General features: G+C 36.3%; 1 protein-coding gene across 8 annotated transcripts in view; it reads right to left on the bottom strand.

Moving 5' to 3' along the window:
• Window positions 1–27124, bottom strand: part of DLG2 (discs, large homolog 2 (Drosophila)) — a 2293993-nt gene that overhangs the window by 736123 nt on the left and 1530746 nt on the right. For all 8 annotated transcript variants that reach the window (XM_011938528.1, XM_011938530.1, XM_011938531.1 and 5 more), the window contains one exon: window positions 10864–10914. In XM_011938528.1, coding sequence (XP_011793918.1) covers window positions 10864–10914 — 51 coding nt within the window. The remainder of the gene's footprint in view (window positions 1–10863; window positions 10915–27124) is intronic.

Genomic DNA, 27124 nt, shown 5'->3' with positions numbered 1-27124 from the left:
TCACTGAATATTGGAGATTTTAGTAAGTCACATCTCTGTTTTCATTAATTTCAAAGAATTTGTTATTTCTGCCTTAATGTTATTATTCACCCAGAAGTCATTCAGGAGTAAGTTGTTTAAGTCCTATGTAATTGTGTGGTTTGAGAGATCTTCTTGGTTTTGATTTCTATTTTTATTGCACTGTGGTCTGAGAGTATGTTTGGTATGATTTTTATTTCTTTGCATTTATTGAGTCTTGCTTTACAAATAAAGCATGTAGATCTTAGAATATGTTCCATGTACAAGCAAGATGAATGTGTATTCTATCATTGTTGGATAGAACATTCTGTAGATGTTTATTAGGTCCAATAAGTCAAGTGTCTAGTTTAAGTTCATTATTCCTTTCTTAGTTTTCTGCATTGATAATCTATCTAATACTGTCAGTGGAATGTTGAAGTCTCCCACTATTATTATGTGGCTAAGTATTTTCATAGACCTGAAAGTAACCGTTTTACAAATCTGGGTGCTCCAATGTTAGATATGTATATATTTAGGATAGTTAAGTCCTCTTTGAATTGAACTCTTCATTGTCATATAATGCCCTTCTTTGTCACTTTTGACTTGTTGTTATTTTAAAATCTTTTTTTTTTTTTTCCTGAAATAAGAATAGTGTCCTCTGCTCTTTTTTTGTTTTCTATTTGCATGATAGGTCTTTCTCCATTCTTTTACCTTGAGCGTGTTGTTGTCATTATATGTTAGACAGGTCTTGAAGACACTTGGGTCTTTTTTTTAATCCAACTTACCACTTCGTGCATTTTAAGTGGAGTGTTTAGGCCATTTATATTCAAGGTTACTATAGATATATGATGTTTTGATCCTGTCATCCTGTTGTTAGTTGTTTTGTAGACTTGATTGTATGGTTGCCCTATAGGGTCTATGGCTACGCACTTAAGTGTGTTGCTGTGGTAGCAGGTATCATTATTTGATTTCTGTTTAGAACTCCCTCAAGGACATCTTGTATGGCTGGTCTGGTGGTAACAAATTCCCTTATGCTTGTCTGGAAAGGATTGTATTTCTCCTTTGTATATGAAACTTAGTTTGGCTGCATATGAAATTCTTGGTTGGAATGTCTTTTCTCTGAGGATGCTGAAAATAGACCCCCAATCTCTTCTGGTTTGTAAGGTTTCTGCTGAGAAGTCTGCTGTTAGCTTGATGAAATTTCCTTTGTAAGTGACCTGACCCTTTTATCTAGGTGCCTGTAAGATTTTTTTTCTTTCATGTTAATCTTGGAGAATCTGATGACTATGTTTCTTGGGGATGGTCATCTTGTATAGTATCTTGCAGGGGTTTTCTGTATTTCTTGAATTTGCCTATCAACCTCTCTAGTGAAATTGGGGACGTGTTCATGAATTATATCCTCAAATACATTTTCCAAGTTGTTTACTCTTTCTCCTCTCTTGGGAATACCAGCATGGGTTGTAGTTTAGTTCTCCTTACATAATCCCATATTTCTTGGAGGTTTTGCTCAGTTAAAAAATATTTTTTCTTTATTTTTGTCTGACTACATTGATTCAAAAGACCAGTCTTTGAGCTTGAGATTCTTTCCTCAGCTTGGTCTATTACGTTGCTAATGCTTGCAACTATACTATGAAATTCCTGTAGTGAGTTTTTCAGTTCCAGAACTTTAGTTTGATTCTCTCATAAAATGGCTCTGTCATCTTTCAACTCTTGGATATTTTACTGGCTTCCTTGGATTTCTCCTGAATCTTGTTGTGTTTCCTTGTCATCCAGGTTCTGAATTCTATGTCTGCCATTTCAGCCATTTCAATCTCATTAGGAACTATGGTTGGGAAGCTGTTGCAAATATTTGGAGGTAAGGAGACACTCTGAAGTTTTGAAGTGCCAGAGTTTATGCACTGATTCTTTCTCATCGGAGATGGCTGCATTCCTTTATCTGACATTGCTATCACTTGGACAGGCTTTTGGAGTTTATTTTTATTTTTTTGAGATAGAGTCTTGCTCTGTCACCCAGGATGGAGTGCAGTGGTGCGATGTCAGCTCACTGCAGCCTCCGCCTCCTTCTGGGTTTAAGTGATTCTCATGCTTCAGTCTCCCAAGTAGCTGGGATTACAGGCACACACCAACATGCCCAGCTAATTTTTGTATTTTTAATACAGATGGGATTTCAGCATGTCAGCCAGGCTTGTCTCAAAATACTGACCTCAAGTGATCCACCCACCTTGGCCTCCCAAAGTGCTGGGATTACAGGTATGAGCCACTGCACCTGACCTGTTTTTATATTCTTTGTTTTTTAGAGTTGAATTGTGGCATATATTGACTATAGTTGATTGGCTTCATTTCTGGATGCTTTTAGAGGGTTGAGGCTCTTCATTTGTGACTAGATTTCTGCATGGGGTTTCACCAGCAATGTATACCCTTCTTTAGGTCCTATTCAGGGCCAGGAACTGGCTCTGGAGTTTGTCAACTCTGTGCAGGGTTCCCAGCTTCCTCCCTCTTCTACTTTGGTTTCTATGTCACCTCTCTATAAACTTTCAATGTTTTCTTTCAAAAGATCTATTTGAAGTGTGATGATTTACTCAATATTTTGGTTTATTTCAGTGAAAGAGGTGCTCCCAGCTATATCTAGTCAGCCATCTAGTCCCCTATGTTACTTCAGGCTGACCCTAACAGTGCTGGCTGCAAACTCCAAAGCCTGGTGATCTAAAGGGTCTGCCCCTGGAGATACACTCTCAATGCTAGGTGCAGATTAGTGGGCAGATGTGTTGGGTATGGGGCCACTTGTAGTCAAGTTCCAGCCTCCACTGTTCTTATAAACTTATTTTTATTCCCAAATTATTGTAATACCTTTAATCAAAACCAATAAAACTCTGATTAAAATTCACACATATTATAAAAATGTATTTCTGTAACTGCAAGTAGTTCAGAATGACTGCACTTCAAAATGTGAATTAGGGCTCAGAGAGAGAAATGAGGCTGGCAAGGTGAAGAGGGCATCCATGGGTACCTTAAATAACATACCAAAGAGTTTAAACCTTATCCTAAAGACAATAAAGAGCCTTTGGAGAAATTTTAGGATGAAAATGACATAACCATTTTCATGTTTTAAAGACATCACTTTGGCTGTACACAGGATTTGGGAAAGGATGCAGGTATGCTATTTAAGACAAATAATTAATGGCTAAATTCTGCCAATGTTGATGGAGGAGGAAATAATTCAAAAGTATATTGGGAATGATAGAATAATGTAATTAGTGTTTTGTAGGATGAGAAAATGCAAAAGAGAAGGGAGAATTCAAAGATGCCTAGAGTATAATTCCACAAATTCCTTTACTATTACAATCTGAGCCTCTCAGCCAAAGGCACCTTTGATATCTCAAGCCTTCCTGACACCCTGGATTCTTATGACATTAGCAAACACAGCTAAGTACAGTCCATGTCTTTGCATACTATGAGTAATTTATCCATTTTCCGTGTATGAAATTAATAGCTTACATACCCCCAACATGATTTGTATCAAGAGTAGTTAGTTGACCGAGCATGGATAATGGATTTATGATGCTTCTATAACCCTAAGCAGCATGCATGATTACAGTTTTGCAAAGATGCTAAAATGACTATCAGCTACCTTCTTTGACTCTCATATTCCTCCCACCCTCACTGAAGAAAAAACATTTGGAGTGCTTTCCCAACAGCTGCAGAATGATGGCCATGTGGTACTACTTGAATGTTTCATCTGACAAGTTAGAGATTCTTTTTGCAACTAGTAAAAAAATTTAAAAATCTGAACCATTTCCTGAAATGTACATTACTGACTTTTGTTAGTCATTATTCCACCTATGCCAAAGCAAAACGACTTACAGGACAAAGAAAAATGACTGATTTATTGCATCAAGCAAATTCCTGTAGAAGAAACAAGTTTAGGATGCAAGGTATGTAACGTGGGAATTTTAAAAACAGTATTAGTGAACGGCCAGGTAAGAAGAGACCCATTAAAGTTGTCTAATAGTGGCCTCTCCAGTTCTCCAGATATCAGAATAACTAGAAAATCATTAGATGTCTGATTTATTTAGACCAAATTCTTTCATCTCACATTGTTGATCTTTATGAAAATTCCTAATTTCAAATAGAATTAAGGATCTGTTACTTCAAATAATATAAATCTTTTGAGTTTCTAAATTCCTCATTTTTTCTAGGTCTCTTTAGCTATTTTTAATAATAGTGACAGGAATAAAAAACAGGCAGGGGTCGAGTAGATATTTGATAGAATTTCAGTTTTTATATAGTCAGCTGTATTAAAATCTTGTAGTTTAAATAATTTTGATAATAGATAAATTTCTTAACTGAACTGCAAAGTTTACATATGTGCAATTATAAGTGTATATTTTAAGCATATTTGAAATATATGCAAATGTAATTATTAAATACAGAGGTACCACCCAAGCATGTGTGTATTTAGACATAAATGAATATATTTGTATAATATTTGTGAATTTTTATTGAGCACGTTAGTTTTCCATGGGCCCGTTAACATTTGCACCTGCTACTCCCTATCTAAGAGGACTTCCTCCACTACCTTTTTTTTTTTTTTTAATTATGTTTTAAAGACAGGGTCTCATTCTATTGCCCAGACTGGAGTGCAGTGACACAATTATAGTTTTTTGCAGTTTCAAACTACTGGGTTCAAATGATCCTGCTGCCTCAGTCTTCTGAGTAGTTGTGACCTCAAGCATGAGCTACTATGTCTGGCTTCCATTCCCTTTTACATGGCTCCTTCCTTCTCTCCTTTCATAAACTAGTTCAATTATGATGCCTCAGGAAATTACTTCATGCTGACCACATATTGAGAGCAATCTACTCATCTTCATAGTTTTTGCCCATTTACTTCTCTGTCCTCGACCAGCTGCAAAATTCTATGAAACAAGGACTGTACCCCGTACTTGTGTTTAGCAAGTGCTTGACAAATAAGTGTACAAAAGATATTCATAAAGTTCACTCTGTGTGTCAAGTGGTTAATGCATTAAACAATGCTACTGTACATGAGGAGTCGTCAACTTGTTTACAAACTCCCAAGGGCTTTTTCTTTTCTTTTTATGTCATCATGATAACATAAAGAACATTATGAGAAAATTTCTTTCATCATAGAATTCATAGACCAGTGGAAGAAACAGATTTTATTCATCATCTAGTGTGATAAGTCCTCTATTCATGTGTTGTTTTTTGTTTTGTTCTGTTTTGAGACAGAGTCTTGCTCTGTCACCCAGGCTGGAGTGCAGTGGTGTGATCTCGGCTCACTGCAAGCTCCACCTTCCAGGTTCACGCCATTCTCCTGCCTCAGCCTCTCCAGTAGCTGGGACTGCAGACGCCTGACACTACGTCTGGCTAAATTTTTGTATTTTTCATAGAGATGGGGTTTCACCATGTTAGTCAGGATGGTCTTGATCTCCTGATCTCGTGATCCAGTCCCTTAACCTCCCAAAGTGCTGGGATTACAGTCCTGAGCTACTGTCCCCCCGCCTGTTGTTGTTGTTTTCAAAGAGGCATATTGCCCAAAAGGGAAAGCCAAGAAAATCTTTTTGGAGAAAATGATATTCAAGCTTAATTTTGACAGCAGTCTAATTCAGTGGTAATAAGCTCAGGTTCTAGTATCTGTTGGACATAGGGCTGAATCCTAACTCCATCTTTTATAAAACTATGATTTTTGGCAAGTGATTTAATCTTTGAGCCTCAGTATCCTAATATGTAAAGTGGAGTTAGCAATATCTACCTCATAGGAGTGTTACTAAATGTGATTGTTACTTAAATTAAATGTTACAGGGGTTAAACATAGAAAAAGTGTAAGCTGTAAATGCACACAGCAAATACCATAACTTATATATCATTGGATATTTGACATCTAACAAAGAAAAAAAAAAGCAGAAACAAAAGAAGTTCTTGTTACATTAAGTTGTTCGTTGAAAGTGGAATGCTATGTCTTTAATAACTTTCTCAATTATATTTATAAATAATTCTTGTGAGAACTACCATGTTAACCAAAGAAAATATTAGGAATAACTATATATGCTGCTCTAAACCTTTACATTAACTCATGTATTCATCACAACGGCCCTATGGGGTAATTATAAACAGTTTAGCCTCATTTTCAGATGTGGCAAATGAGGTACAGAGAGGTTAAGTATGTAGTTCAAGGTTACTTGACCAGAAAGTGCTAGAGCCAGAATTCAAACCTGAATTCAAATCAGTCCATGTGCGTCTATGTTACTGTCCTTACAGTAATAGAGCGAGGCCTACTTCATTTAGATGCCAACCACTCCCTGAGTATATACTAAATTTCAGATGCTGTTCTAGAAAACTTGTATATAAAATGACTTTATGTACTGCATATATTTACAGGAAGGGACAGATTTAACAAAATAGACTATAAATAAATAATATAAAATTCAGATACTGATGAGTGCAATTAAGTAATAATAAAATGGAAAAAAAGAATGATGGAAATGGTACTAATTTAATTACAGTGAACAGGGAAGATTTTTCTGAAGTGATGATATTTGAGCAGATATTTAAATAATAAAAAGAATAAACCATGTAAAGATATAAAGGACAATTTTCCAGGTAGCTAGAATAACATACATACAGCCCTTGAGTTAGGAAAAGCTTGACTTGTTTGAGAAATGTCAAGGTCATTGTGGCTAGAGTAAAATTTATGAAGAGTTGGTGGTGAGCACATAATATTGGAGAGAGGAGCAGGTGTCACATTACAGAATGCCTTGTATGTAATGATAATGAAGCTAATTATCACCTTTGGAGTGTCTTAAGAATATAAATTGTACGGTCTGGCTTATATTAATATTTTGAAAAAAGATAACTCGGGTTACTTGGAGGAGAACAGCAGGGCAAAAGTGGAAGCTATTATGGTGGTTGAGGCATGGGATGAAATTGGTTTGGTTTAGGATTCAGCAGAGCAGGTGGTAAGATTTAACTGATTTTGTAATAAATCTTCACGGTAGCACAAGCAGGACTTACTCATGAATTCTGAGGATAAAGAATAATTGAGCAAGACTTTTAGATTATTTTTCTGGCATAAATAACACGGGAAATGATAGAATCAATTAGTCAAGATGAAGGATATTAGGGTAGCAGTTACTTTGGCCCTGAGAAGAGGGACTGCAGGGAAGGGGCTTTCTTAATAATCAAGCAGCAGAGATGTCAACTGTACAGTTAGCCATACACATTCGAAGTTCACATTCAGGGAGATGTCATGGCTTCAGAATTGGGAGTCATCAATTGACAGTTGGTATCTAAGGGCATGAGTCTGGATGAGGCCATCTAGGGAATGAAGAAAAGATGGAGAAGAGGTCTGTACACTGGGTATCTGGAGTGCTGAAACCTTTAGAGGAGGAGTCAGCAAGGAGGCTGAGAAAGGGCAGCCATTGAGGGAGTAAAAGAACAGGGGAGTGCTCCTGGAAGTTAAAATATTGACATCTTTAAGGAAGGGGGAAGCATCAAATCCTGCTAAGAAGTCAGTTATGTCTGAGAACTGATGCTTCAATTTAGCAAGATGGAACCAGTTATGACTTTGATATAAATGGATTTATGACTATTGTGGGGATGAGAACATGAAACAGGTTAAAATAAAAAAAATGAGGTAATAAAGGGGCGCTAAAGAAAATAAACAATTTTCCTACATTTTTGGTAAAGCAAAATAGAATAATGAGGTAACAGTGGAAGGAAAACATAGGGTTAGTGGATAGTTACTTATTTTTTCTAAGGTGAAAGATATTATACTGTGTCTGTGTTAAAGTTACCCAGTAAAAAGCAAGATAGGGCTTGATATTGCAGAAGACAGAGAAGATAACTGCAGAAGGAAAATCATTCAACGGATAAGTGGTAATAACAAGTAAAAAGTTGGTCTTAGAATGTAATAGGAAATTTCCTTCATTGCCATGGGAGAATATACTAGCAGACCTGGTGGTAGGAAAGTGTGGTTTTCATTTGATTACTTGGATTTTCTCAAAAACACATTAAGGCAGGTCAACAGCTGAAAGAGAGGATGAGAGAAGGGAGTGCTTGAGATTTGAGGAGATATAATAAGGATTGTCGTGTGAAATTGTTGTCCCAGAGTATGAGAAAGTGATTTTTTCTGAAGAAGTGTGTAAGAATTGCTAGGAAGTCTTGAGAGTTCACTTAAAATCAGTGGTTAAAAATTTTAAGTGAGATCAGTGAGTGTCTCTCTAGCCATATCCAGTTGCTGAGGCAGTGGCATGGAGTGAAGAGGAAAGTGTTGGCTTAACCAGGGTAAGCTAACCTGGACTGGAGTTTTGCTGGATGAGCACAGAAAGCTAGAGAAGAGGAAAAAAACGTGCATGAGAGGGAGAATTAGAGTGAGGGACCAGGTAATACAAGAAAGATGAAAGCTGGATAGAAATGGTGAAATCAATGATCTGAGGTTCCAATGGGGCTAAAGAAGTTTCAATGAGAAGGTACTAGAATAAATGAACAGAAGGGAGGAAGTGTTCAGAAAGATATTGCCTGATACAGGCTTTGGAGAGGGGGCTGTTAATGGCAGGAACAAAGTTCAGAGTATGGTCACGTACCCCAAGGCAGTAAGTCAGCAAGGTAAACTGACAAGCTGAACATCAGGAAACAAGTAAAATCAGAATCCAGACTAGAACCCACAGTTGTCTGACTCCTACTGAATGTTCTCTCTCATACCAATGTTAGCTTTTACTTTTTAACCTCTAATACCAGGGCAATGAAACAGTGTTCTATTCAAGATGGTGATGTACGTTGGACGAGGAAAAAGGAGAAGGCTCATCTTCCCGGGCATGAGACCTGTTCAGTTGCATTGAGTCCTGTGTTTAGAAAGGCCCCACATTTTCATGTTGTACTGCATTCCATAAATCATATAGCTTGTCTTGGAGAGACACTTAATGATTTAGGAGAAATGTGTGTTTTTTTGGTCTCATTTGAGCTGATTTTCCATAAGCCTCACTATTCTCCAGTTAGGATACCATTAAAATTTTATCAAGTTCATAATGGAAGTTTTAAAGAACCCATCTGTCAAACACTTAAGTTTCAATGTAAATGTTTGTTTAAAAGCACTCGCACTTGATAAAAATCTGCCTGAAGATGAGAAATGCTCTGACTCAGGAAAGTGAATGATTAGTAAACTAAAAAGGAGATAAAAAGGATAAAAAGTGCAGGTCTAGAATCTTCATTTATGCTTGAATGACAGCTTAGTGAAAATAATTACATTTTTATTCCTTATACTAAATGTGGTATGTGTTTATCATAGTAGGTTTATGAAATAAATATAAGCAAGAAGGATAAACTAAAAATTACCCCAAAATCCTTAACAGGAGTTAGTCACCAAAATGCATAACATTTGGTGTACATCCTTCCAGGCTTTATGAGTGTGTTTATGTATATATATTATATTACATAGCTCTGTGTTTATTGAATTATATTTTAAATATCATTTTAAAACTTAATTTTTGACTTAATGATATAATTTAGGTAGATCTTCTATCCTTGTAATTAAATATTTATTCTAAAGTACTATTTCAATATATTTTAATATAATTTCTATTATATGAATATATAATAAACATGTATTCTTTTTTATTGTTTAACATCTATGTTTTTCAATCCTTACTATTATAAACCATGTCAATATGCACATTCTTTGTGCATTTGTCCATTCCTGTAAGTACAATTTCTGGGTCAAAAAATATACTCATTTTAAAGACTTTTAATCTATGTTTCCAAATTGCTCTTGTAGGGTTGTACTAATTTTCAAAACCTCTCACTAGCATTGAATATTCACATTCCTTTTAAGTTTTTGCCAATTGGACGGGCAAAACCTGTTTGCTCTCATTGTCTTCCTTTGTTCTTAACGAGGTTGAACAGTTTTTCATTTGTTTATTGGCTTTTTCTTTTTTAATGAATGTCCTGTTAATGCTTTTTGGTCACTTTTTTCTACATGGTCTTTAGCCTTTCTCTTATCGTTCTGTGAAATATCTAAATATATTAGGGTCGCGTTGCACAGTTTCCTTAATTTGTCAAAGGACTTTGCCAGGGTCCTACCAGCGTATTTGCAGAGCTCTATGGGGTTGCTGTGTTTTTTCCTATGGGAGTAGTTTTAAAATGCACCACACTTTTTTTTTTTTTTGAGACGGAGTCTCGCTCTGTTGGCAAGCTGGAGTGCAGTGGCCGGATCTCAGCTCACTGCAAGCTCCGCCTCCCGGGTTCACGCCATTCTCCTGCCTCAGCCTCCTGAGTAGCTGGGACTACAGGCGCCCGCCACCTCGCCCGGCTAGTTTTTTGTATTTTTTAGTAGAGACGGGGTTTCACCGTGTTAGCCAGGATGGTCTCGATCTCCTGACCTCGTGATCCGCCCGTCTCGGCCTCCCAAAGTGCTGGGATTACAGGCTTGAGCCACCGCATCCGGCCTACACCACATTTTTTTAACCAAATAAGAAACACATGGTAACTACAGTTATGATGATAGTATCAATGTCACACAAATGAAAACGTCTTGTAACATATCTAATGTATAACCAAAACACTAATAATAAAACCATTACGAACAAAGTGCTGTACAAGCTCATCAAACATTTCTCTTTCCCATTCATTTCTCTAAATCCTGGCAATGAAATTTACATACTGAACATTCTGTTATTTGGTCTGCTGTCTCAATGCTTTCTACTGTGAGCATTTCATTAATATTCTCATTGTGAGTCCTGTGGGAAACTTCCAGGTTATAAAACACAATTGTATAATTTCACAAGACAACTCATTAAGATGTAGAACAGAATGTGAATGCAAGATTAGGGCTCTGGATTTAAAAAAAAATTTTCTTACCCTCTCCAGTGTAATTTCTTCAAATTCATATTCAATTTCTGTTCCATTGACCTATAAATAGGGAAAAAATAAGAAGAGAACTATTAAATATATGTTGAGGAGGAGACAGCTGAATTTTAAATACTGCTTGGGAGTTAAATTTTCGTTCTAACTATAAATAACCACATTTTCTTGATATTTCTGATTGTGCATTTTCATTCAAGTGAAATATAATTCAAGCTATTCTAAAATATATGACTGAGATGCTACAAAAAATAATCAAAGATTATTGCTTCCCTTAGAATTCTGTGACTTTTTTTTTTTTTTGTAGTGAGGTGTAATAATACAAAATATGTATTGTGAGTTTACAAAAAACAAATCATCTAGGGGCAATGATACAATTACGAGGAAAATAATTTTCTTGTTTTTTAAAAAATATTGTTTGAACACTAAAATATGACCTTAAAAATCACTGATAATGGCAGAGCAAAATTGTTCCATTTTTGAACAGTAAAATAGCATGAAAATGACTGCATCATCCGAGAAATACCTTTTCTTTAGTGGCTCAAGCTCAGGTAATTCAACCCCATCATCCTTTTATTATCTTTATTGGAAAGCCCTGGACCATATAACCATACCTATGTACCTCAGTAGCATTAAGAAAAGAGCAAAGTAAGACACATTTTGAAGTGCTTAGTGACAAATTGTTTCAACCATCCAACCAACCCTTGTATTAATTTGAATTTACAGAGAGATACATTTTAAATACAGCCAGACAACTTAGATTTCCACAAATGTGCACAGAGGCCATAGGAAACATTGGTTTAAAATAATCTAAAAACTATTCCTTTCTCATTTTTATCTATCATATAATTCTTCTCAACCAGGCAAAACCTCTAAGCAAGAAAATTCTCAAATTGGTTGTTTCTTATTTCTGATACGTGTCCTGACAACATCATTGGAATTTAGGAATCAGCCAGAAGGACTACATTTTACTATAAAGCCATCCTTTTTGTAGGATTCTAACTTATATTTACTTTTCTATCTTTGAGGAATTTACACACAGTACCAGGGAATAAGAATTCCATGCAAGCAAGGCCCAGATAGACCTAACACAGAGCCTGGAAAGAAAATAATGAAGGAAAAGATAGTGAACGAATGAGTGACTGAACTAAGTAATTAATTTACTTGTGTAATTTATAAACACAGATATTTGTGGATTCTCTTTCACAAAAATATTTGAACATAGTATCATCACCTAAAGGTGTTATTACAATTATAATCAGTGAACACATAGAATGACAATGATAATGGACTTTACTTAGGTGTGTCCACCACCCACTCAGAGCTTGTTTTTGATTTTCTAATTACATGAACTAATTGGTGAATCACAATTTACTGTTTTACTACATTATCAAGCAGCCCTAAACTAAATTTGATTTTCTAGGCTTCAGCAACTTAATGACTCACAGAAAAGAACTTGATGATGTCAGAAAGCTTCACTAGTTTTCTAGAGGGTTTTGTTTTGTATATGCAAAAATAAAACACACACACACACACACACACACACAGATTTCAAACTCCTTGTATATGTATGTTTCCAAATGAATTATTTTTAAAATAATTTTCTTTGATCGAGAGGAAGAGGACAAAAGGGGAAGGCTGAATTAACGAGATACGTTTTCATTCCCTCAGTATGGCTCCATGAGGCTTTTCTTTGCTTCAGTGCTTCTGTAGAGTGAATCACTTCGCATTATTAAAGTGCTGCAAACCGGGAAGAAAAAACAACTTCCAAGAGAGAAAAACACGCCTCTAATAATAAATGTCTAAAGGTTCAGAGTCAAAGAAATTCTGTTAGGAAGTGCTTAAAAGACAGGAATATTTTAGTGGCATCCATTGCATAGTTGTGGCCTATCAAAACCTATGCTTAACATTTCTAGGATCATAAATGCTGACTCTTAGAGTTTTAGAAATACTATATATGCATAGCCTAATTGGTATTCCAAAGTTCCCCAGTCAGCTACATAAACTATTGCAGGCTTATGTTTACCTCATGGGTCTTTCATTTTCAACTAAAGAAAATAATATCATTTGTCTAATTCAACAGTATCGAGGTTCTTTTCATAAGGAGGGAAGATGTCATCAAGGTTGGAATGTAACTTTGCTTTTAAAACAAAGCATCCCAGCCAAGTGGCTCACACCTGTAATCCCAGCACTTTGGGAGGCCAAGGTGGGCAGATCACAAAGTCAGGAGTTCGAGATCAGCCTGGCCAATATGGTGAAACCCCGTCTCTAGTAAAAATACAAAAATTAGCTGGGCATAGTGGCGCGTGCCTGTAGGTGCAGTTACACTGGAGGCTGAGGCAGAAGAATTGCTTGAACCTGGGAGGCGGAGGTTACAGTGAGCCAGCCGAGATCGCACCACTACACTCCAGCCTGGGTGAAAGAGCGAGACTCCGACTCAAAAACAAAACAAACAAACAACAACAACAACAAAGCATCCCATGTCTAACCACAGGCTTTGGTGAACTCATAGAAGCATGAAGGGTTTCTGGCGTAGGTGACGCATCATTTCAACCTTTCAACCTTTACCTGAGGAGCATTTAAAGCATGGAATCATAGGAGCCAGTGAGGGAGTTCAGAAAAGACATTGGAAAGGCCCTAATCTCTGTTCTCTCATTACAAGGAGAGTGTGGTCTATGTTCTGCCAAAGGACTCCTAAGACACGAAATGGCAAATATCTTGAGGGAAAGAATGAGACAGAACAAAAGAACTTAACAATACCCCCATAGGGCCTGGTGCAGTGGCTCATGCCTATAATTCTAGTACTTTGGGAGGCAGAAGCAGGCAGATCACGAGGTCAGGAGATCGATAACATCCTGGTCAACATGGTGAAACCCTGTCTCTACTAAAATACAAAAAATTATCCAGGCGTGGTGACGTGCACCTGAGGCAGGGGAATGGCTTGAACCTGGGAGGCAGAGGTTGCAGTGAGCCTAGATCGTGCCACTGTGCTCCAGCCTAGTGACAGAATGAGACTCTGTCTAAAAAAAAAAAAAAGGAAGAAAAAAACCCCAAAAAGAATACCTCCGTCTTAATTTGTGAACATTTAGTGCCTTTTCAAACCAGTATACCAGTACAGTATTAAATAAGTATTTAAATACTTATTTTGACTTTATTTCTAAATAAACTCTTTAGAGTGGTTGCTTACTGAGTGATGAAACACCAGGAAGTATCTACAGTAATTCACCCCTAACCATAATCTTGTGTATCCTCACTTGGCAAAACCAAAACTGTTGTAAATGGCTCCCATCATCTTTTGGGTGGTTTGCAAACAATCAATTGCTGTTTGAACTTTCCTTGGTGTCTCATTGTATTTCCAATCAGGTTATCGACATATGATTTTTAATTCATGTAGTTCTTTTCCTGAAAAGAGTTCTGCTGAATCCATTTTTTTCTTGTACAGTAACACTTACAGTAATATTTAAGTACCTTGGTCATGTTTTATGCTACTGATAGTTTGGGGCCCGGAGAACTTCACAGTTGGGGGTTCTGTTATTCCAGTTCTAGCCCTAACTGTCACGGCCTCCTCTCCACTTTGAGAACTAGAAAAATAAGAGGAATGACATTTTCATAGACTTGGAGAGTCAGACAAATAGATTAAACTTTTCAGTGTTTGAAAAACGTGTGTGTGTGTGTGTGTGTGTGTGTGGTGTGTATGTTTAAGATACTTGATTTTTCTGAATTTTATGGTTCTGTGGTGACAGCTGGTAGATTTCTCTGGCGGCCGGAAAATCAAACTAATATCACACATTGTCCTGTGCTGTTCTGGGCATGTAGCCTTCCTAGAATCACATGACAGTTAAGTAAAGAGAGTGACCCACAGCCCACTCAAATTTAAACTTGGTATTTAAAGCTCTAATTTAATGAAGGTTGAATGCATTAAATATTTGTTTTTCTCCAACAGCTTTTAGGTAATTTTACTGCCTTTTTTTTCTACTTTAGTGACATAGTAACCACCTGCCTGGATGATGCTATAATTTGATTTTGAGATATATTTTTATCTCCTGAAAAGAGTTTTCCATAAATAACAAATGTGAACTATCCATATTTTAATGTTGTTTCATTGGAATCTTAAATAATAATTTCTCTGATTTTTTTTGTTTGTTCTTTGCCACTTTTGTAGTTTCATTAAGGCTAAGGATATACTAAACTCCAAAATGAATAAATTTTTTGTTTTTTTGAGACGGAGTTTCAGTCTTGTCAACCAGGCTGGGGTACAGTGGTGTGATCTTGGCTCACTGCAACCTCCGCATCCCAGGTTTAAGTGATTCTTCTGCCTCAGCCTCCCAAGTAGCTGGGATTACAGGCATGCACCACCATGCCCTGCTAATTTTGTATATTTAGTAAGGATGAGGTTTCACCATGTTGACCAGGCTGGTCTCAAACTCCTGACCTCAGGTGATCTGCCCACCTTGGCCACCCAAAGTGCTGGGATTACAGGTGTGAGCCACCACACCTGGCCCAAGATAAATAAATTTTCATATATCCCTGTATCACATATTACAACAAGTGCTGAAACAAGGATATCAAAGCATTCACTTTTTTAGACTAAACACAATTCTACCCAAAGAGCAATTATTAAGCATGCATAAAGTGCCAAGAATGGTGACAGATACTGAGAAAATATTTTAAGATATAGCCATATTCTAAAGAAACACACAACCTTTAAAGAGGCACCAAAACACAAATATATTAAGTCCTCATACAAGTGTGCTATCTAATATTTAAAATATAGAGGTAGACTAAATCTGCAGTGCCACTATTGCTACATGCAAGATATGTGCAGATCTATTTACTATTTGTCGTTTACATAGATTAAGTCAGTAGTAGAGAATATGACAGATGATGTACTAATTCTCCTTATAAGTAATCATGATATAGTAAACAAGGTATACCTCAGATTATTATTGTTTTAGCATCTAGCACTACAATTGAACTTTGGGAGGAAAGTGATTATCATGCAAACTGGGACTGCCAGTTCTTATGGCCTCTTGTCACTTCCAGAGTAAGGTGGGGCAATGCCACTTTGCTTCATCCACAGATGCAACATATATTACAGTGGCTAGCAATGATGACTATGTAGTGAGTAAGTAGATGAATCAATGAATCAATACATGAGATTTTTAGATGGCTTAAACCTGATCCACTCAAAGAAGACCTTGGTTGCTAATGGGGATGCCATGGCTACTGGGCCCAGGCCTTTTACCATTCCTTGTTTATTTATCCTCATCTCTGAGACTGGCTCCTCTTAGAAGCCCTGAATTACAGGGTCACACCATCATCAAATGTCGCAGCAAATCAACACACACACACACGCACACTCATTTGCATTCCTCTTTTTTAGTACCTTGCCAATATTCATCCTTCCCTTCTTTTGGAGTATCTGTTATAGTAAATATGTCATGATGCATTACTGCTCTTTACACTTGACCCTATACACAGTATGATACTCGGTAGGTAAAAACATGGCTTCCAGAGTAAGAAAAGACACAGATTTGAATCCCCTTTCCAACATTTTTGATGAGTGTGAGTTTGGGCAACTTCCTTAATCTCTTAAAACCTCAATTTCTTTATGTGCAGAACGGTACAAACAATAGTTCATTCTCCTATGGTTATTGCAAGTATTAAATTAGGTAATTTATATGAATTATCACACATCTTAAGTGATTAAAGAAATTTTAGCTAAAATCCCAAACAATTGTCTTCTTAGTTCCTACTTCATAAAATTATTGGTAGGAATAAATAATATTACACATGTTAATTGTCTGGAACAAAGCAGGTCTTCAATAATGAGAGCTATTATTATTAGTTCTGGATACAAATCTATAAGGGTCACAAAATTTATTTTATCAAATACTGAATGTTTGCTAATTTCTTCAGTAATACATAACTTAAGCAAACAAATTTGTCTTTTTCTATAAAATCCACTAAAAGCCTTTCCTAACTCAAACATCTTTCTCTTGAACCAATCTAAGATGCACTGCCTTGTGTGTAGGAATCACCTTAGTTTTTGTTCTCAAATTATGTAAATGTGGCCTTCGCTCAAAATATTATTTTGGCTGTCCGTGGTGGCTCAACCCTATAATCTCAGCACTTTGGGAGACCGAGGCAGGTGGAGCGCCTGAAGTCAGGAGTTTGTGATCAGCATAGCCAACATGATAAAACCCCGTCTCTACTAAAAATACAAAAATTAGCTAGGCGTCGTGGCTCACGCCTGTAGTCCCAGCTACTCTGGAGGCTGAGGCATGAGAATTGCTTGAAGCCGGGAGGCAGAGGTTGCAGTGAGCTGAATTCACACCACTGCACTTCAGCCTGGGCAACAGAGTCTTCAAAAAAAAAAAAAATTATCTCAACTAAACTTTCTCCCAATCTTCTGTAAACTCACTCTTCATTAAAAAAAAAAATATTCCCTTGTCCAGTATTGATCATTATGTTGCTCAGCTATTGGCACTCACTTTTTTAAGGCTATTCTCATGGCATTTCCTACATCCTCATCTTCATGAGAGCACAGGTTGTATATTATCCTTTTTTTACCCTTGTATCTTCTGGAACCATGCCTTGTTCATAGTAGGTCTCCAAAAAAATCTTTAGACCCAAGTCACCTTTGAACTCCAAAACTTGAGTTGTGTTTAAACTGTATCTTTACATAAGTATGGGCAGCCCCTAACAACAGCTGCCCTTTCCCATGAAATATGGCTTGAATTTATCCTCCCATCTCAGGAAATTTTTGCAAATTTTTAAAATAATTTCCAACTTAAATACTGAATAAATTAAAACATCAATTGAATACCTTAATACTTAGTACCTACCATGTACTAGGTATAATGATAAACACTGGAGATACAAAGATGGGTGAAATATGGTTCCTGCCCTCAAATAACTCAGTCTAGCAGATAGAGACAAGTGAATGGAAACATGTAACAAAGTGACATCAGTGCTATGGTAGATGTCTATAGACTGCAGCAGCTGCAGAGGTGGCATAAAGGAGGTAATAGGTGATTTTACTGGTAGTGAGTCAGAAACATTTTCATAGAGGAGATGGGATGTGCTGAGTGTATTCATAGGCAGGTGTTCATGAGAATGTGTAGGCCTATCAAAGCAGAGGCAGCAATATTAACCACATCTTCAGAATGTTGTACTGGAACGAACACTGGCCTTAGAGTCCAAATGCTTGCATTGTACTTTTGAGTCTGTGATTTCATATGCTAGATGTAACCTTGGGCTTGTCATGATGCTTTAATTTTCTCATGCAGACAGATAACCTCTGAGGTCCCTCCCAGCTCTGACCTTCTAGCAACAGGGCTTTTCTTCCCATCTACTGCACCTGACCAATAGTTATTGCAATTTTTCTATTACTCTTTATTCTAAAGATCCTAGCTGGCAACCCATAGTTTTGCCAGGTGATATCTCTCTGACCTCTGAATATCTCTGTCTTATCTCTTCTCTTTAATCTACAAAAGGCCTCAACAGGGAGGAAACTAAATAGTAGTATCACTTTCCATCTTGGCTCCACTCAAGGACATTACCATTAGCATGTTTTCCATTTCTACTCCTCAAAGATCTCAGGTTTCTGGGGGAAAGAATAAGTAGCTGTTTCTCTCTAAAAAGGAAAAAAAAGGTAAGAATGTTTTGCTATACTTAAATCCAAAAGAAAAAACTTGAGGAGACTGATGTTCTTTATTCCCATCTTTTTATCATATTTCACTACATTTTAAAAATTTGTATAAATTTAAGGGGTACAAGTGCAGTTTTGTTACGTGGATATATTGCTTAGTGGTGAAGTCTGGGCTTTTAGTGTAAGGATCACCTAAGGTACATTGTATCTATTGGGTAATTTCTTATCTCTCATTCCATTCCCACCTTCTCATCCTTCCAAAGTCTCCAATGTTTATTATTCCACACATTATACAGCTCCCACTTATAAGTGAGAATATGTGGTATTTTGACTCTGTTTCGGAGTTATTTTACTTAAGGTAATGGCCTCCAGTTCTGTCCTTACTGCTGCAAAAGACATGATTTCATTCTTTTTTATGGCTGAATAGTATTCCATTGTATACATGTACCAAATTTTCTTTATCCAATCATCCACTGATGGACACTGAGGTTAATTCCACATCTTTGCTATTATGAATAGAGCTGCAATAAATATATGAGTGCAAGTATCTTTTTGATATGATGATTTATTTTGCTTTGGGTAGATGTCCAGTATTGGGATTGCTGGGTCAAATTTTCTCTGCTGAATATATGAAAATCAGTTGAGTTCTGAAAAAGTAAAAGTCATTCCACCAGAATGTAAGCTCTAAATAGGACAAGACACATTACAAAAGCCTGAGGCTTGCATTAATACAACTAGATTGTCCATCACCTTCTTTAACTAATATCCCTTCTCCTAGACTATCTTCACTAAAGATAGTCACCAAAAACAGGCCCCATTTTCAAGTTATGAGACATTATCACACAGAAATTAAAAGCTTAGATTCTGGAATCTAAAAGACCTGGATTCCATAACAGTTCTGCACTTACAAGCTGTTAGAATCCATCTTTGTTAGGAATTACAAACATTTGTGTAAGTGTCAAAATTACTTATTTAAACACTTAGTAGTAAGGAAAAGATTTTCTGCTTAAGCTTTGTTGAGAACCTGTTTTAATGTAAGGTATACATCTAGTTATTTTATGAATACTATGAAGTTATAATGAGAGTGGTTTAAAATATGCAGTATTATAAAAACTCATCATAGTTCATTATTCCTTTCTTTTAAATAAACACTCACAAACTATAAAAACAATTATTGATATTCCTAGTTAAGATTCTGAGTTTGGTAAGACCACTATTCCTATTATTCACCTGAATTTGTTCTACCAGTAAACTCTAATTTCAAGTTAAAATTTCTAATCTTAATTAAAAAAACTTCTGAGCTCAGTGTATGCTACATTATAGCTTCCACCACATACAAAAATTAAATCAGTATACTATAATTTGTTCCATTCTTTTTTTTGTTTGTTTGATTGTTTGTTTTTTTTGAGGTGGAGTCTTGCTCTGTTGCCCAGGCTGGAGTACAGTGGTGCAGTCTCGGCTCACTGCAACCTCCACCTCCCGAGTTCAACCAATTCTCCTGCCTCAGCCTCCCAAGTAGCTGGGATTACAGACACCTGCCATCACACCCAGCTAATTTTTGTATTTCTAGTAGAGACGAGGTTTTGTCATGTTGGCCAGGCTGGTCTTGAACTCCTACCTTAGGTGATCAAACCGCCTTGGCCTCCCAAAGTGCTGGGATTACAGGTGTGAGCCACTGTGCAAGGCCCTTAAATAACTTTCTTTTAAAAAAAGTTATCTGCCTTTGTTATGAAGTATTTATAACACACACAACTTTGGGTCTAGAAAAATAACCATAGACTTAATAACTATTATGTTTTCAAAATTTTAATTAGAAAGCACAGATTTTTTTATAATTAGTAACTTTTTAGCTATTAAAGGGTAATAAATTTTTATCAGTATTTCTGTCAGAAGAAATTAAGAAAAATCGCTTAGGGTTCTTATATGTATAAAATAATTATTTTCTATATACAAAATTGTCTTGATTAAAGGCTTTTGTAACAAAGGAACAAATATAGTTACTTAGCACGTGCAAAACTGGATTTGCCTCTGATTTGGAAGGAGCCCATTTTCTCTCAGCTTTGCTCCCTTGTTTTGCACCATGTGCAGGATGGAGAATAACAGGTGGTTTTAATGCATTCACTTGGCTCCAGCCTGATGTAGGCTGTTTTGTTCTTTGGGTTTAAATATTTCATGAGTTTGTACATGCTCTCTGAGAACAGTAAATGGTGTTAAGAACACAATTGATCAATGGTTGTAAGGCATCATGATACACAAGGATTTTTTCCCAACAAATCTCCTCTCTCACCTCACCACCTGTCTATGCAAATCATGTGGTCATTTGCCAGCAAGTGTCCAAAAGGATCAAGAACTCAAAGCACGTAGCCAAAATATTTAGGGAAATAAAAACTGAGTGCTAAGCCAAAAGACGAGACTTTACAAATACAGTGATCTATCCAGATAATCAAGAATATTTTCTTTTACTTGGGTATGATATGACTGTATCATGAGGGAAAATATCAATGTTCTCCACTTCATCTCCTCTCTCTCCTCAGTCCTTTGCAGTTTTTGTTTATGTTCCACTATTACACAAAAGTTGAACCCAAAATAATCAACAAAAGTCTTTTCACATTTAAATACAATGATCTTTCCCAGTCTTCATTTGCCCTGGCTTTCACACAGTATTTGGCACTGGGGTGACCACCCACTACGTGCAACTTTCCTTCCCTTCCATCACAGGTTCTATCCTTGCTAGTTTCCTCCCTACTGCTCTCTCTGCAGTAGTGATGATCATTTATTTTACTCGTGCCAGATATGAATATTTGCCAAGCTCTGTCCCTTGTTGTTTTTATAATCTACCTGAGTTGTCACTTTACCCTCCCCCACTTTTTTTCTGAGTAAATACTTAAGTATTGCCCTGGTCTCAAAACATCTAAAACAGAACCGATCCTCTTGCCTAATTGTAACCATAATTTCCTTCAGTCTAACAGTCTACTTTATATCTCTGTTAAGGAGATTCTTTTTTTGTCATATACATTCTCTACATTTGTTATCAATTCCCACCATCCTATTTCATGTCCAAATTATCACTTTCTTAAGAACATTGGCATAACTTCCTAAAAATATTTATTCCCCTATTGATTTTCAACATCAATCTATTCTTCATATCCTTTGAGGTTTATTTTCCTAAAATGTTTTATCATGGAATTTTGCTGCTCAAGTAGCTGCAATAATTTTTTAATCCCCAGAGAACATTTCATACCATCCACCAGCTGTCCCCAACCTACCTTTCTAGCTAAATACCCTGTTTCTCATCTTCAAAAACATTTTCTAGCCAAGCAATTGTGCTGAACACCTCTTCCCTTTGGTATCTTTACTAATGCCACACACGCTGCCTTAAATATCTTAATTCAATCTATGTTTATTAAAATTCTAATTAATGCAGAAAAATATTTTTGAATGCCTAAAATTTCCCATGTGTTAGGTTAGGTCCTAGGGCTGTAGGGGTAAACAAAACAAGGCCTCTGCCTTTATGGAGCTGAATTCTACTGGGAGTGTGGGAAGCTTCCATTTTTACCAACCAAAGACTGTCTTGTCCATTAAATCAAAAATATTTTTCTTATCAATACCTTGGAAATCATAACTCTGTTATCTCCAGAAAAATGTTAATAATAATAAAAATGATAACTATTACTACTGCTGCTACTATTGCTACTACTGCATTTTGTTAAATATGTACTACATGCCAGACACGACCTTAAGTTCATCTAATAATTATAACAATTTTGAGAGCTTAGCATTTTAATGCTGATTTTACTATTAAAGAAGCTAGTTTCGAAGTTAAACAATTTTTTCAAGGTTATGCATTCATAAGCAACATGAAACTAGGAGAATCTTGTTCATCCTCATCGTTACTTAGTGACGGAAACTATATGCTCAATATAAGTTTGTTGAACAAAATTAGCAAACGAGTACCTATAAGGATGGAGAAAGAAATGGAAATATCTAGTGTCTGAATCCAGTATCTGATATTAAAACACTAATTTTTCTTTCTGGTCATACATAGCAGAGCACCTCTCTTACTGTACTTGTGGTCTTCCTCTTGCCAGCTTCTTGTATTGTCATTTCTCTTCCCTGACATACTGTCCTCTTGCACAGATGGGGCACTATCTTTTAGATTTGTGCTTCTTTTATGACACCTGTTGTAACTGAACTTACATTTGCCCATAGTAGCTGCATTATAAATTGCTATTGAAGAAATAAATGGATTGACTCTTATACTGAGAGTTTTTTACTTGCTGTATATCTTTAAAATCCCTTTTATTCAAAAATCTTACCACTGTCACTTTCCGAAGGAGTAAACTGCCTTAATTTCTCTCTAATCATTTTACTTCAAATCCCGCTAACAATGAGCTGTATCCCTTTTCATCTAAATATAGGTCACCCTTTCAGCAGCTTTCAAGATCAATTCATCAATCAACAAATATTTATTGAGTGACTACCCCCACCTTCTTTGCTATCTCATATAATCTCTTTTTATCACATTTAAAAAGCACATCACTATCTTCACAACCTTGGAAAAAGAGTTATAGAGCCACATCGCCCTGCTCCTTCATCTGAAGTTCTGTGATTTCGGAAAAATGCTCCAGGCTGCTTGTTACAACAAAGGTTACACCAATATTTCCAGATCAGCTACTAAGGGAAAGCATTCTGCTGCTTTATTTTTATTTCACCTTTTTCAAAGTACTTTAGGACCATGACAAGGACTGCTTATTAATAGTTTTTGTCCCCTACCCCATGTCCAACCCAGCTGATAATATAGAAATTGTAAGAAATATAGAAATTTAAAGTTGTTTATATCTAACATTTTTAGACTATAGTAATAACAGTATTATTAATTTTCATACTATTTTCACATACATCATTGCATTGGATTCTTATAATGACTGTATATATTGTGATGTTTTAAAAAATTTCCTGCAAGCAATAGCCATCAGTTTCCTCCACTTACTATCCCCCCCCCTCCCAGCAGACGTGTACATACATGCCACATTGTTCTCTTTTAAGAAAGGTGAAGAGGCAGAAATTAAATATGCCAATAGCAGACCTAGAAAAAAACTTAAATAATTGTAGTTAATATTTCTGAAGATTTACTATATGCTAAGCAGTAAAGCTTATATAATATATATTTACATATAATTATAGATAAGCATATTTCATATATATAAGCATATTTCATATATATAACATATAAGCTTTACTGCTTAGTGCATATATATTTATATATACACATATACACATACATATATGCATGGGGAAGTTGTGTTCAATATTCATACAGAAGACTTGACTTACCCTGTTTTTCTCTGTTAGATTTAATTAACTTAGAAGTCTAAAGTGACAAAAAAGCATAAGCAATATGTTTTTCAAAGAAAAATGTAGAAATTTCTACATATGTATTAGTGTTTCTCAGACTTGATCCAGGAGTTTGAAAGGGGTCACGCATACTGAAGTTGTGATTATTATAATAGCTAGTCAGATTAAGGCGTTCTGGACTCTGAGTTGTATGCACCAACTCTATCTCTAGAAGTCCCAGAGATAGAATTTCTCTATCTCTGGACATCTTTCTTTGTTGACCTTTAAGTATTCGGTCACAGCGTCAACTAGGACGCTGATAGGAAAAGTTTCTAACAGTGCATGCTTAAGCATAGCTCACCACTGCTTGCTTGCTTGTTCACTCTCTCTCTTTTCTTTTCTTTTCTTTTTTTTGTATCTTCTTGGAACAGGAAGACTCAAAAGGGTACCAGAAAAATTTTCACTTGCATTCTATTAACTAAACTACAGATATACCTTTAATATAGTAAACAAATGTTAATCAGAGAACAAACTTTCAGCAAAAAGCACCAAGGATTGAAAGCAGTTGGTAGGGCAGGGAGAAGAGATGGAAGAAAATTAAAATTATATTTTCATTATACTCTTTTTTTTCTTCATGATCCTCTGCTTAGGATCGTTTTGCTTGCCAAGTTTTCCATGTATAATTCCTTAAAAAATATCTTCCATGATTCTCCTCTCCTTCCATCTAATACCACCACAAACCCTGCCTTTCTTTCTCTAGTCCTCCTACACACTCTCATACACACATGCATGCACACACATAGATAGGCCAGGCTCTGCTAATGCTGTTTCTCTGTGTTTACAGACTACTTCTGTCGATTCTTTTTGCTCTGATTATATTATCAGGCTGTGTTAAATATCAGCTCAAGCTTTGGATTCAGTCAGACATGTAAGCTAATCCTAAATTGGCCTCTTATTAATTTTTGTGACTTTAGAAAAGTTACATAGCCTGAGTTCCTTCTCAATAAACTACGATACTAGTTATACTTACTTCAATAAGGTTGTTAGGGATTATAAATGAAGTAAGAAGCAAAGCACAGTTCTCAACTGCTCATACTCTAGAAACATTTCCTACGTTTGACTCTGCCAGTTAAGAGCTGTGATATATCTGCCTCAGTTTTCTCATCTGTAAGTGGGGTTAAAATGAATATCAAGGGTTGTGAAGGTTAAATGAATTAGTAAATTAGTGTAAATTAAATGAATTAGTAAATTAGTGTAAATTAAATAAATTAGTAAAATACTTGGAACAGTAGTCTAGCACATGATAAATGTTATTATTACACTGTTCATTATTATTATAGAATGGTGGAATAGGGAGCTCAGCAAATCCTGTCCCCAAAGAACAATTTTAAAACTGGGTGGAAATTGTCAACAATAGCCATTTCAGCACTTTGAAAACTGACTAAGGACATATAGCAAAATGATTGATTAAAAATGATTGATCAAAAAAAAAACAACTGCTGAATGTTAGTTAACAATGGTGAGATTCTGTGTTGTTCCAGTCTGGGGCTGCACATTGCCCCATCTCTCCCCATCCCACAAAATTCTGTGGGTACAGTAGTTCTACCAGCAGAAAATGCTATGAAAACCAGCAGCTTTACTGTCAGAGGGGACCAACTTCATTTGGAGCAGAATGTGGGAAAATCCCACACATAGTTGTTGAAAACAATAGTGATTTCAGTGGCAAACATCAGAGAAAGCAAAAATGGAAGTAGTCTAAGGTTACAATACTGGCTGGTGCAGTCAACATGCTGTCTACAGTAGCCAGAAATTAACAGAACAATTTGGGTACTTAGAGAGTTATGTTAGGCTTTGAGAGCTCCTATATTTCCATGGCAGACTGGAAGTTTGAGTGCATATGAAAGGTCATGCATATCCTCAGGGGACTACAGAAGGTCCTAGCAATCAACACATCCCTGTCTGAATGTGAGACCTTGCACAAATGCACAGGAGATAGGAAAAGGAACGCCTTTTCGAAAATAAAATCTCAGACCAAGTTGTAAGCTGCTTGAATGTAAACACATTCCCTGGCCCTCTCACAGATCCATTGGTGAAGGATGGAAGACTTACTGGCTCAAGGTGTTTCAGCAAAACCTCTCACCAATCACTGGCTCACCATCTAGCTACATTGATCTAAAGGCACTGCTATAATGCCAGACATCAACAACAACAACAACAACAACAGACAGACTCATCAGAGACATCAGTAGCTATATATTGCAGGGGAAACAGACTCTACAGATCTAGCATGTGACTAAACTAAAATATAAAAACCCCCAAAATCTGGAGCCGGTAAGAGAGAAGAGGGCAAATCAGAATCTCTAATTGCTTTTGTCTTATATCTTAAAGTTTTAAAAAAAATATAGGAAACATGCCAAAAAAGGAAAGTATGATGATCCATAAATAAGAAAGTAGGCAATACATAGAAGCTATTTCTCAGGCATTCTAGATGTTGGAATTAGCTAACAAAAACATCAAAGCAGCCATAAATATGTGCAAAGAACTAAAAGAGCCATTTTAAAAAATTAAAGGAAAGTATGACAACAATGACACATCAAATGGAAAATATTAACAAAGACATGGAAATTATAAAATAAAATCTCATGAAAATTTTGGAGTCAAAAACTGAAATAATAAATTTGCTAGAGTTGGGGACTGATGGCCTACTACGTAAACAGCTTAGAAGTTGCCATTCTGTTGTAACAACAAATAAAAAGCTAAACAAACTGACAAATCAACAACTATTGTTAGATCCATCAGAGAAGTTAAGTTACAAGGCAAATTACTGCCCCCAAAATTAGAGATAGGTAGACACAAAGAATCACCAATTATCAGAGCAAAAACCAATGGGGAACTACCTCTTTGGGAACCAGTGCCAGGGTAGAAAAACCTAAACTATAATTGATGAATTGCTAGAGGCTCAATGTGAACAACTCTGAGAGTCATGAACTCCAGGGGGACCAGTCATAGGGCTGTCACACTTTTCTGAGTTTTACCGCGAAAAGCTCTACGAGGCCTTCATATTGAATATTAGAAGAAAATCTACTAGTGCTTCTGGCAGGGAAGAGGAAAAGGAATCATTTTGAAGTTAGAGCATTCAGTGCCTCTTAATAAGGGCTTCCCTCAGGAGAAACTACTTTACCAGAGCCTAACCTATCGGGGTTTTATCAGGGCCTAACATAACTGGGGAAAGGGAAATATCCAAGTCCAGACCCTCTAGCCATCCTGTCT

The sequence above is a fragment of the Colobus angolensis genome, unplaced genomic scaffold (assembly GCF_000951035.1).
Source record: "Colobus angolensis palliatus isolate OR3802 unplaced genomic scaffold, Cang.pa_1.0 Scaffold174, whole genome shotgun sequence".
NCBI classification, from domain to species: Eukaryota; Metazoa; Chordata; class Mammalia; order Primates; family Cercopithecidae; genus Colobus; species Colobus angolensis.
This window is presented reverse-complemented; position numbering and strand designations above follow the sequence as displayed.